Source organism: Panulirus ornatus, chromosome 32, assembly GCF_036320965.1.
Source record: "Panulirus ornatus isolate Po-2019 chromosome 32, ASM3632096v1, whole genome shotgun sequence".
Classification (NCBI taxonomy): Eukaryota; Metazoa; Arthropoda; class Malacostraca; order Decapoda; family Palinuridae; genus Panulirus; species Panulirus ornatus.
In genome coordinates, this window is record NC_092255.1 from 2886596 (window position 1) to 2900666 (window position 14071).

The following is a 14071-nucleotide window of genomic DNA, read 5'->3' on the forward strand; positions in this document are numbered from 1 at the left end:
CTGTCGTCTGTCAGCCACCACCGACACGAAAAAAATAAAAAAAAAGGTGGCGAACGAAAACGAAACGGCAGGCGCGACAATGGCGGCGAAAAGGTGGAGACGGAAACGAAACTGCCTTCCCTTCCCCCCCTTTTTACCAACTGGCGTGTTCGTCATTAACGGTCTGAATGGCGGGTCTCCATTACCTGCGTGTCTCATATGCTGGGCCACACCGGCGCACGGATGAGAGAGAGAGAGAGAGAGAGAGAGAGAGAGAGAGAGAGGCCAAACGACGCGTCAGCCAGCCCCTATGGCGGGAAGAACGGAACAGGGAGGCAACAATGAGTGACGGACGAGTCTGACCTTGTAACCCGGGCCTTACCTCCCCCACCACCACCACCACATGTACGTACATACATACACAACGTATGTACCAACACGTACATACATACACATGTACCAACACATACATACATACATACATCTTAACATTAAACAGACACATAAACACGACCGAAACAATGAGTCAACCTGACCTTTTCCTTAATCTTTTTTTCATGTTTTCTCAAGAGGTTTAGAATGAGGAGCGCGTGTGTGTGGGGAGAATACTGCGGGGTGCTGACGCGGGAAATGGTGAATATCTATCTATCTATCTATCTATCTATCTATCTATCTATATATATATATATATATATATATATATATATATATATATATATATATATATTGCGCTACCTCGCAAACGCGGGAGACGGCGACAAAGTATAATAAAATATAATAAAAAAAATATATATATATATATACTCCTATGAGTCCACAGGGGAAATGAAACAGGATAAGTTGCCAAGTGCATCTTCGTGTCATAATCACATCATTAGGGGAGACACAAGAGAGAAATATAACAGTCACTTGATATACATCGAAGAGACGATGCTAAGACGCCATTATCGCCCCCCCCCCCCCCACTCAAACGCTATCACACCAGATATTTATCCAATTGTTGCCCTGTACAACACCACCAGGGAAGCACTCACACGCGCGCGCACGTGGCATCACACGCGCGCGCACGTGGTATAACCTTCCCACAACCACCAGCCATGACCGGGAAAGTTATGATACAGGAGACCACACGAGATACAGCCATTCCCACACTCATCATGTGATGAAGGGAATGGAACTGTCTATGACACACCCAACCATCGTTAACGACACTTGAACTGCTCACCAAACAACACCCTTCACCCTCACCCCCCCCACGCAATCTCAACCCCCCCTCCCCTCTCATATACATTATACAACTGTATTTCTTGTTATTACCCTCCGTACTTGTGTATAATTCGATACACCTGACTACAACCATGACGTCATCTCTCTCTCTCTCGAGAGCTTAACACAGATGTTACGTAACTAAAGATAGATAGATAGATAGATAGAGAGAGAGAGAGAGAGAGAGAGAGAGAGAGAGAGAGAGAGAGAGAGAGAGAGAGAGAGACATTGTGTCTGAAATGAACGTAATCCTTAATGTGTACGACGTATGTATCACTTAACGACCCTGGGGGGGGGGGGGGGGTGGCACGGCCTAACGACCATCAGATACAAGAGGGTCTGGTCAGAGCTGCCCAGTCATTACAGTCACAGGACGAACTGTCGTGCTGAAAGGGGGTCGTGCAGTACCGTCGTGTTCAAGGGTCGTATCGTCTTCAAGGGTAGTACTGACGTGTTCAAGGGTCGTACCGTCGTGTTCAAGGGTCGTACCGTCGTGTTCAAGGGTCGTATCGTCTTCAAGGGTAGTACTGTCGTGTTCAAGGGTCGTACCGTCGTGTTCAAGGGTCGTACCGTCGTGTTCAAGGGTCGTACCGTCGTGTTCAAGGGTCGTACCGTCGTGTTCAAGGATCGTAACGTCGTCTTCAAAGGTCGTACTGTCGTGTTCAAGGGTCGTACCGTCGTGTTTAAGGGTCGTACCGTCGTGTTCAAGGGTCGTACCGTCGTGTTCAAGGATCGTAACGTCGTCTTCAAAGGTCGTACTGTCGTGTTCAAGGGTCGTACCGTCGTGTTTAAGGGTCGTACCGTCGTGTTCAAGGGTCGTACCGTCGTGTTTAAGGGTCGTATCGTCGTGTTCAAGGGTCGTACTGTCGTGTTCAAGGGTCGTAACGTCCTCTTCAAGGGTCGTACCTTCGTGTTTAAGGGTCGTACCGTCGTAATAAAATCACTGTATTACATAGCTTCCACCACCCCCCTCCACCAACTCACAATGACTCACATATACTCACACTATCTGACCCCATTACCTTCAGTTAGGACACACAAATTATGAGCAGAATCGTCTATACTTAGCTATACATATTATCATCATACAGCTATATCATGTATAGAAGTGTATAGTCTATATTCCAGCCATCACATGTATATCATGCATAGAAATGTATAGTCTATATTCCAGACCATCACATGTATATCATGTATAGAAATGTATAGTCTATATTCCAGCCATCACATCTATATCATGTATAGAAATGTATAGTCTATATTCCAGCCATCACATCTATATCATGTATAGAAATGTATAGTCTATATTCCAGCCATCATATCTATATCATGTATAGAAGTGTATAGTCTATATTCCAGCCATCATATCTATATCATGTATAGAAATGTATAGTCTACATTCCAGCCATCACATGTATATCATGTATAGAAATGTATAGTCTATATTCCAGCCATCATATCTATATCATGTATAGAAGTGTATAGTCAATATTCCAGACTATAACTAAATATATAAACCTAACTGATATAGCTATACGTGTCTGTGGTTAGAGGGCGCGCTCGCGCGCACGAGCGCAGAAGCCAAGACAAAGCCTTGGTGAGGGTAATGTTGTGCCGGCGTCACACGCCCGTCACGGTGCGGGCGTCACACCCCACCGTCACGGTGCGGGCGTCACACGCCACCGTCACGGTGAGGGCGTCACACCCCACCGTCACGGTGCGGGCGTCACACCCCACCGTCACGGTGCGGGCGTCACACGCCACCGTCACGGTGCGGGCGTCACACCCCACCGTCACGGTGCGGGCGTCACGCCACCGTCACACATCAGGGGCTCCCGTCACAAGATGGTTTCCGTCACTGTGCTCGTTACAGCCTTCTCCCCTCCGTAACCAGCACACGCATACTGCTCTTATATATATTGGAAAGGATCACAATTTTGCGCGTGATCAAGATATTCCTATGAGTCCACGGGCGAAAATGAAACAGGATAAGTTGCCAAGTGCACTTTCGTGTCATAATCACATCATCAGGGGAGACACAAGAGAGAAATATAACAGTCACTTGATATACAACGAAGAGACGAAGCTAGGACGCCATCTGGTAAACATGTGATTGGACAAATGAAACAGGATAAGTTGCCAAGTGCACTTTCGTGTCATAATCACATCATCAGGGGAGACACAAGAGAGAAATATAAGTCACTTGATATACAACGAAGAGACGAAGCTAGGACGCCATCTGGTAAACATGTGATTGGACAAATGAAACAGGATAAGTTGCCAAGTGCACTTTCGTGTCATAATCACATCATCAGGGGAGACACAAGAGAGAAATATAACAGTCAGTTGATATACAACGAAGAGACGAAGCATGTTTACCAAATGGCGTCCTACCACCTTCTCATGGATTTTCCCAGTAACTGTGAACTGCCACATTTAAAAATGACAGCTCGTTCACTTTCCCCCAACTTGGTCAATACTTTCCCTTGTCTTTTCTTCTTCATAATTATCTCACTAAATCAGTTAAGGTCTGGCTTTAATGTCCACTGGTCTGTGACTGAAACCTTCATTATAGAAAAAAAAAAAAAAAATAGAGGATTTTATTTTACAAGTAAATTTTGAAGTTTTATAAGATTTAACTATTGTGTACACTCTAACTTCTTGACATTTCTATTATGTATAGATTCATAAAAGTAAATACTTAAGTTTTATAAGATTTAACTATTGTGAACACTCTGACATTTTAACATTTCTATTATGTATAGATTAATAAAAGTAAATTTTGAAGTTATATAAGATTAAACTATTGTCTACACTCTAACTTCTTAACATTTCTATTATGTATAGATTCATGACGGGATGAAACATTAACATTGATCTTATAAATAAGACACAAAATATACGAGAACAATGTTAATATTGAACATGGACGAGCCATTATATCAACCTTCACGAAGTACTTATACATGAACTGCTTTCCTCTGGGTCGTGTTCAGACCACCAGTGGCTAACAAGGCGACCTTTAACCACCCCACCCCCCAATGACCACGACCCTTGAACACGTCAGAATGACCCTTGATGACGACAACGACCTTTGACCTGACCCCCATAAAAAGGCACCTAAGTGGTTCGGTCTTTAAGCCTATATTAAAATGACCAGGTTATTATGGCCGTAAAGTTATAACCATAGTTTATCATCTGGGACAACTACAGGTGTTGTACACATCTACAACACACACACACACACACGCACACACTACATATATGACCCTTACAGTCAATTGGTTTTTTATTACATAAATAATTTAATTTTGTATCGTATGCAATTTGACTATTAAGACATCTTATCTCTTATCTTATCTTCGGTTAAGGGGGGTACGATAGCATGACTAAGACCTTGACCCCGAGTCGTGATGGGGTCAGGTCAAAAGAGGGGGGTCGTACCGTCGTGGCCGAGGGGTCGTACACACAGTGGGGGTCGTTCGGTCATTAAGAACGCGACACTACGCTCGCTGCTTGTTGGGACGTTTCACTGCCGTGACTGCCTGAGAGAGAGAGAGAGAGAGAGAGAGAGAGAGAGAGAGAGAGAGAGAGAGAGAGAGAGAGAGAAATCATCCACACAGTACGACAGTTGCCCAGCTCCCAGCCGCCGCCGCCGCGCTGCCAGGCGGACGGTCAGTCCATCAAGACCGTTACCAACAACAACAACAACAACAACCATTTCACTACAACTGTTGTTTTCCTCCAAAACAACCCCACAACCCCACGCCATCTATCACCACTTGCTGACATCATATAACTAAGTTATTACCGGAGTAATAATAAACAACTTAGTGGTCTAAATTGTTATTTCGGCTCCAATTTACTTACACCCGTTCAAACTACGACCATTGTAGGGGGTAAGGTCAAGGGTCATCACCCATTATAGGGGGTGAGGTCAAAGGTCATCATAACCCATGGGTCGTACCGTCACCGTTGCTCAAGGGTCGTACCGTCTCCGTTGTTCAAGGGTCGTACCGTCTTCGTGCTCAAGGGTCGTACCGTCTTCGTGCTCAAGGGTCGTAGTCCAGGTGCACGCGCGTGTGCCCGGGCACACGCACGTACACGTGGTCTACCCAGGCACACGCATGTGCACGTGGTCTACCCAGGCACACGCATGTGCACGTGGTCTACCCAGGGCATGCGCACGTGCACCACCCAAGTATAAACACGTGGTCTACCCAGGCACACGTACGTGCACGTCGTCTACCCAGGCACACGTACGTGCACGTCGTCTACCCAGGCACACGCACGTGCACGTCGTCTACCCAGGCACACGCACGTGCACGTCGTCTACCCAGGCACACGCACGTGCACGTCGTCTACCCAGGCACACGCATGTGCACCTAGTCACACCACCCGCTTCCCCCCCCCCCCCCTAGCGCACGCACGTGCCCGGCCACAGCCACCCGGGGACAGACCTCGTCCGTTGGCGTCCCGCCAAAAAACGTTCGCGCGCGAATTTAAAGGCCACAATGGCCGACGCCAGGACGCGCGTTTAAATCCCCCCTCCCCCCCCCCCCCCACAGTCATGACACACGTGTGTCATGACTGTGGGGGGGGGGGGGGTGTCCGTCCTCATGAATACTGATCATATAACATCAGGGTCGAAATATGAACTCCCTGAGTACGACCACAGAGCACGACCAGTACGACCACAGCATGGCCGGTACGACCACAGAGCACGGCCGGTACGACCACAGAGCACGACACTACGACCACAGAGCACGGCCAGTACGACCACAGAGCACGACCAGTACGACAACAGCACGACAGTACGACCACAGAGCACCGCCGGTACGACCACAGAGCACGACCAGTACGACCACAGAGCACGACAGTACGACCACAGGTACGGCGTGACCTTTGACCTGACCTAAGGCATGAGGTACAATTATCGAATGTTCCTTAATTAATAACCTATACACAGTTGATTTTACAAGAGTCCTACAATACATAAGTATGACCTTAATTTATCATTTTCTATAATAAAAATAATAATAATAATAATAATAATAATAATAATAATAATAATAATGTGTATATGTGTGTACGTCTGTGTGTATATATATGTGTACATTAAGATGTATAGGTATGTATATTTGCGTGTGTGGACGTGTATGTATGTACATGTGTATGTGGGCGGGTTGGGCCATTCTTTCGTCTGTTTCCTTGCGCTACCTCGCAAACGCGGGAGACAGCAACAAAGCAAAATATATAATAAATAAATATAAATAAATAAATAACAATAATAATAACCATAAAATAAATAATAATAACAAATAATAATAATATCAATGATAATAATAATAATAATCATAAAATAAATAATAATAATAATAATAATAATAATAATAATTCATAAAATAAATAATAATAATAATAGTCATAAAATAAATAATAATAACAATAATAATAATAATAATAATAATAATACTATAAGACCGGGTGTGTCTTCAGCGACCGGTCTCAGATGGGCGACCGGCTCGTGCATGGGGCGTCGTCGTCCGGCTAGTTAACTGCCCAACTGCCCTCACCGTTATAATCCCAGGTCAAAGGTTAAGGCTCACGCCCTACAGGGCTTACCCCCACACCCCCCTAGCCATACCCCAGCCAGGGGGCCTCAGCCCTACCCTAAGGGCATAACACACACACACACACACACACACACACACACACGTACGTACATGAGAGAGAGAGAGAGAGAGAGAGAGAGAGAGAGAGAGAGAGAGAGAGAGAGAGAGAGAGAGAGAGAGAGAGAGAGAGAGAGAGAGTTGTACTTACAACCCGGGTCATCAAGGAACAACGTTGATATAATCATAATTATAATCACAATTATTTCTCTCGATTATTTCTTCCCCAGCGTTGCCAAAGGCGCGTCCCTCCTGTACATTTTTCATCCAATTATACCACACAAAGTCGGGTTAGCGCTTCTAATTATACCACTCACATCATAGAGAATTATACAGACGTTATTCTAATCTAATCATATATTAATTATGGAACTGGCTTTTGTGAAATAAATAACCCAGACTCGGCTGTAATATAAATGACTTAATACCTATCTAACCAACCCACTTATACTAAATTTATATACATATATATATATATATATATATATATATATATATATATATATATATATATATATATATATATATATATATTACTATAATTATCTATATATCTTTCCTATCCCTCTATATTCCTATCGCCCGTTACCAGGTTAATGTATATATCCGTGTGTATATAAATCATTGATCTATTTCCCCATGGCTGCCATACACATCCTCTACATTTTCCCCTTCGTGTAATGTATATAGTTTCCATAATATCTGGATAGAAACAGCGATTATAGTTTATCCTTACACATCCTATTGATCGATTATCATCATTATTATTACTCATCCTATTGATCGATTATCATCATTATTACTCATCCTACTGATCGATTATCATCATTATTACTCAACCTACTGATCGATTATCATCATTATTACTCATCCTACTGATCGATTATCATCATTATTACTCATCCTAATGATCGATTATCATCATTATCAATAATCCTACTGATCGATTATCATCATTATTACTCATCCTAATGATCGATTATCATCATTATCAATCATCCTACTGATCGATTATCATCATTATTACTCATCCTAATGATCGATTATCATTATTACTCATCCTAATCATCGATTATCATTATTACTCATCCTAATGATCGATTATCATCATTATTATTACTCATCCTAATGATCGATTATCATCATTACTCATCCTACTGATCGATTATCATCATTATTACTCATCCTACTGATCGATTATCATCATTATTACTCATCCTACTGATCGATTATCATCATTATTACTCATCCTAATGATCGATTATCATCATTATCAATAATCCTACTGATCGATTATCATCATTATTACTCATCCTAATGATCGATTATCATCATTATCAATCATCCTACTGATCGATTATCATCATTATTACTCATCCTAATGATCGATTATCATTATTACTCATCCTAATGATCGATTATCATCATTATTACTCATCCTAATGATCGATTATCATTATTATTACTCATCCTAATGATCGATTATCATCATTATTACTCATCTATTGATCGATTATCATCATCATTATTACTCATCCTAATGATCGATTATCATCATTATTATTACTCATCCTAATGATCGATTATCATCATTATTACTCATCCTATTGATCGATTATCATCATTATTACTCATCCTATTGATCGATTATCATCATTATTACTCATCTATTGATCGATTATCATATCATTATTACTCATCCTTCACCATTACTCATACAAGGAATATGAGGGAGGGAATGAGGGAGGATATATCCCCCTCCCTCCCTCCCTCCCCCTCCAGTGACTCACCCTGACTCACCCAGGTGGTGGCGTGGCGGGGGGGGGGGGCGGGGGGGGGAGGGGGGTGCACTACGGCCAGGAGCGAGCGTCGCCTTACCCCCCCTCCTCCTCCTCCTCCGCGGAGGGATACACAGTGTTGCATCACACGCGGGTAATGTTACACCCACGCCTCTCTCTCTCTCTCTCTCTCTCTCTCTCTCTCTCTCTCTCTCTCTCTCTCTCTCTCCTCTGGTGTCTTGTGTCTGTGCCTTCCTCATCCCAGTTCTCTGTGGTCTGGCTTCCTCATTTTCCCCTCCCTCATCCTCCTCCTTCCTCCCCCCCCCCCTTCCCCTCCTCCTCCTCCTCCTTCTAAGCCATCCATGACGTCACGACCCACCTGGGGGCTAGTGACGTCATTACCCCCACACTGGGGGGGTGTGTGTCCACCATTGTTCACTTTAACAATACAACACTTGACGCTCGCCCCCCCCCCACCCCCTCCGTATTACCATACAATACCCCTCACTCATGTATGGTGACCCAGTGTGGTGACCCACGGTGACCCAGTGTGGTGACCCACGGTGACCCAGTGTGGTGACCTAGTGTAGTGACCCACGGTGACCCAGTGTGGTGACCTAGTGTAGTGACCCACGGTGGCCCAGTGTGGTGACCCAGTGTGGTGACCCACGGTGGCCCAGTGTGGTGACCTAGTGTAGTGACCCACGGTGACCCAGTGTGGTGACCTAGTGTAGTGACCCACGGTGACCCAGTGTGGTGACCCAGTGTGGTGACCCACGGTGACCCAGTGTGGTGACCTAGTGTAGTGACCCACGGTGGCCCAGTGTGGTGACCTAGTGTAGTGACCCACGGTGACCCAGTGTGGTAACCCAGTATGGTGACCCAGTGTGGTGACCCAGCGTGGTGACCCACGGTGACCCAGTATGGTGACCCAGTGTGGTGACCCAGCGTGGTGACCCAGTGTGGTGACCCAGTATGGTGACCCAGTGTAGTGACCTACGGTGGTGACCCACGGTGACCCAGTATGGTGACCCAGTGTGGTGACCTACGGTGGTGACCCACGGTGACCCAGTGTGGTGACACAGAGGTAGCATTAAGAACAGAGGACTGAGGCTTTGAGGGAATATCCTCACTTGGCCCCCTCCTCTGTTCCTTCTTTTTGGAAAATTAAACCTCTGCAGTGATCATAAAGTGAGAGGCGGCAACTGCTGGAGGTTCTGCTGGCGTGATGTACGTACACACACACACACACACACAAGATGGTATCTCTCTCTCTCTCTCTCTCTCTCTCTCTCTCTCTCTCTCTCTCTCTCTCTCTCTCTCTCTCTCTCTTTCACCCTAGAGTCAGCCTCCTAGGACGGGAAAATACACACACACACACACACACACACACACACACATACACAACACACACACACACACACATACACACACACGTCGGCTATAAGGTCGTTTCTCACGTTCTCTGCCCAGGGAGAGTCGTCTACCCCAGGAAAGGGGCGGTTTAGCACGGTCTTGCCCTTAATAATGATACAACGAAGGAAAAGGGAGGGACGCGGGGGGGGGGGGGAGTTGCATCATTGATGCAGATTGCCCTCACCCCCCCCACACCCTTCACCCACACCCTTCACCCACACCCCTCACCCACACCCCACACCCACATCCACACCCTACACACCTCACCCACACCCACACCCCTCACCCACACCCACACCCCTCACCCACACCACACCCCACACATCCCTCACCCACACCCACACCCCTCACCCACACACCACCCCACACCCCTCACCCGCACCACACCCCTCACCCACACCCTACACACCTCACCCACACCCACACCCCTCACCCACACCACCCCCCACACATCCCTCACCCACACCCACACCCCTCACCCACACACCCCTCACCCACACCACACCCCTCACCCACACCCTACACACCTCACCCACACCCACACCCCTCACCCACACCACCCCCCACACATCCCTCACCCACACCCACACCCCTCACCCACACACCACCCCACACACCACCATTCACCCCCCACATCCCTCACCCCACCCCCCACACCCACATCCCTCACCCACACACCACCCCACACCCCTCACCCACACCCACACCCCACATCCCTCACACACCCCCACACCCCTCACCCCACCCCCACACCCACATCCCTCACCCCTCACCCACACCCCACACACCACCATTCACAACCATGACATTTCTGATTCCAGTTCCATTCAGTTATTTAACTCGCGTCTTTTTTTTATTTCATTCAATTTCTCTCTCTCTCTCTCTCTCTCTCTCTCTCTCTCTCCGGTACAGCGAGCCACCGGTGCCATTCACGCGGGGGGGGGGGGGAGCCTACCCTTTCTTGAAAGGTCAAGCGCCATCAAGGGTCATAGGTCAAGACTTGACCACCTCACCCTCTGACCAACGTTTGTATGGTCCCAGAGCACGACGGTACGGTCCCAGAGCACGACGGCACGATCCCAGAGCACGACGGTACGATCCCAGAGTACGACGGTACGGTCCCAGAGCACGACGGTACGGTCCCAGAGCACGACGGTACGGTCCCAGAGCACGAAGGTACGGTCCCAGAGCACGACGGTACGGTCCCAGAGCACGACGGTACGATCCCAGAGCACGACGGTACGGTCCCAGAGCACGACGGTACGGTCCCAGAGCACGACGGTACGGTCCCAGAGCACGACGGTACGATCTTAGAATAAAGGTGCTAAAGGTGGATTTAATAACTGTCAAATATGGAGTAAATCACTGCCAAATATCTACAACGTGGTGCCAAATATCGACAGTGGTGCCAAATATCTACAACGTGGTGCCAATATCGACAAAGTGGTGCCAAATATCTACAAAGTGGTGCCAAATATCTACAACGTGGTGCCAAATATCTACAAAGTGGTGCCAAATATCTACAACGTGGTGCCAAATATCTACAAAGCAGTACCAAATATCAACAAAGTGGAACTAAATATCTACAAAGTGGTGCCAAACATCGACAAAATGGTGCCAAATATCAACAAAGTGGTACCAAATATCAACAAAGTGGTACCAAATATCAACATAGTACCAAATATCTACAAAACGGTGCCAAATACCGAAATAAGAATCATTTCTGCACAAAATATCTAAACAGAATTTTTTCTTTTTTTTGTGCAAAGTCTTCATCTCTTACACGACATGTTCTATATTGTTAAGAACTTTGTAAAGGTCTATAGTTATCATAAATGACCCATACATACATACAGACAAACATACATACAGACACATACATACATACAGACAAACATACATACAGACACATACATACATACAGACAAACATACATACAGACAGACATACATACACACAGACATACATACATACAAGCAGACATACATACATACATACATACATACAGACAAACATACATACAGACACATACATACATACAGACAAACATACATACAGACACATACATACATACAGACAAACATACATACAGACAGACATACATACACACAGACATACATACATACAAGCAGACATACATACATACATACATACATACAGACAGACAGACACTTTATTACCCTACTGACCTCTGGTAAAGTGACACAACTTTGTTTGTTTGTTTGTTTGTCTGTGTAGGGGTGAGGGTGTCCGGCTATTGTTTTTGTTACATATCATCTCTGCTTTTGTTGGTCAGGCAAAACTTTAAAAAAAAAAAGGTTTTAAGTATTTCTTTAATATGGTTTTAAGTATTCTCTTTAAAAAAAAGGTTTTAAGTACTTCTCTTTAATAAGGTTTTAAGTATTTTCTTTAAAATAAGGTTTTAAGTATTTCTCTATAATGTTTTAGGTATTTTCTTTAAAAAAAGGTTTTAAGTATTTCTCTTTAATATGGTTTTAAGTATTTTCTTTAAAAAAGGTTTTGAGTATTTCTCTTTGAAACGATTTTAAGTAATATCTTTAAAAAGGTTTTAGTACTAAAGGTTTTAAGTATTTCAAACTCTCTTTTGTTATTGTTGTTGTTGTTTCCCATGAGATCATAAATCTCATCTTTCATCAGCTTAAGCTGAAATCTGTGGGCTTAGCTTGAGCTTTGGTGATCACATGGACGATAAGCTGTGGCGAGAACCCCGTTATAACGACCTTTTGGGTTGAACCCCCCCCCCCCCCCCACAATCCTTTTTATCTTCCTATTCTTAATCTCGTTGTGTTTGCTTTTGTTTACCGGAATATTTCTTTCGTGTAACTAATAAACAAACAAACAAACAACAACAACAACAAGCCTTATCCATGTAACCACTCTGGTGTGAGGTCAATACGACTTAGCCTTATCCATGTAACCACTCTGGTGTGAGGTCAATACGACTTCACAAAACTGTTAGCTTGGGTTCTCTCTGTCCCCCCCTATGAGTGATTAAGAGACCATTTGAACGACCGGCTATCAATTATTCTTAACGACCAACCATTCATTCATTCCCTACGACCTTCCTACCTTGAGGTGAACCATGCTGTGTTTTCGTCAGACAAACGACTTAACAGATAATTGGCCTTTGTTTGGGGGGGGGGGGGGGATCGTTTAGCGACACGCCTTTGTTTACAGTCTAACCGGATATCATCCTCTTAAAAAAAAACATTATCTATGACCAGCTGACACTAAGGTCAGGTCACGGGTCAGGTCACCACCACTCTCCACTGGGGGTCGTACCGCTCTGACCAAGGTGGGAGGGTAGGGGGGGTGGGGGGGTCGTCCTGTTCCTGTCTACCTATGACGTCACGGGCTTATGACGTCACTACCCATGCAATAACAAAAATATTCCGAATATCTTTTTGTCAATATTGAAGTTTTAATTTCATATTATAGTCTTAGAAGAATATCACAGAGATGGTAATATATTCATATAGGTATAAGGTAATTATATCCGTGGTCATATAGAACGGGAAGAAACGCATATATATATATATATATATATATATATATATATATATATATAAACAGGACGAAGGATACATTATGACCCAAGCCGTTAACGGTCATGTTAAAGAGCAAACCACCACCATACACGCCATATAATATAGCATATACCGCACTGCTGTGCTCAGCCTCTGTGGCACAGAAACTATAAATGGGACACAGACTTACTTGCTCATATCACAGTCGACATTGTCCAAAATGGTGTATAATTCCAAAAGCGTTTATTTCACAGACTCACACACAGACACATATATATATAAACTATCTCATTTCCTTCAGTTCCACAAGTTTCAATATCCACATACTTCCACTTCACTCCCCGTTCGTTTCCATGAACTACTAGGTCAGCATGTCTGCCTAGCGTGGCGGGGGTTTACCTTAAAGATGAAA

At 44.9% G+C, this 14071-nt stretch overlaps 1 protein-coding gene across 7 annotated transcripts in view; it reads right to left on the reverse strand.

Moving 5' to 3' along the window:
* Window positions 1–14071, reverse strand: part of LOC139758980 (uncharacterized) — an 88915-nt gene that overhangs the window by 33498 nt on the left and 41346 nt on the right. For 2 of the 7 annotated variants that reach the window (XM_071680846.1, XM_071680849.1), the window contains exon 1: window positions 13850–14071. This exon is cut by the window's right edge. The exons of the other annotated variants lie outside the window; for them this stretch is intronic. In XM_071680846.1, the coding sequence (XP_071536947.1) occupies window position 13850 (1 nt within the window). In that variant the 5' untranslated portion in view covers window positions 13851–14071. The remainder of the gene's footprint in view (window positions 1–13849) is intronic. 7 annotated transcript variants of the gene reach the window in all.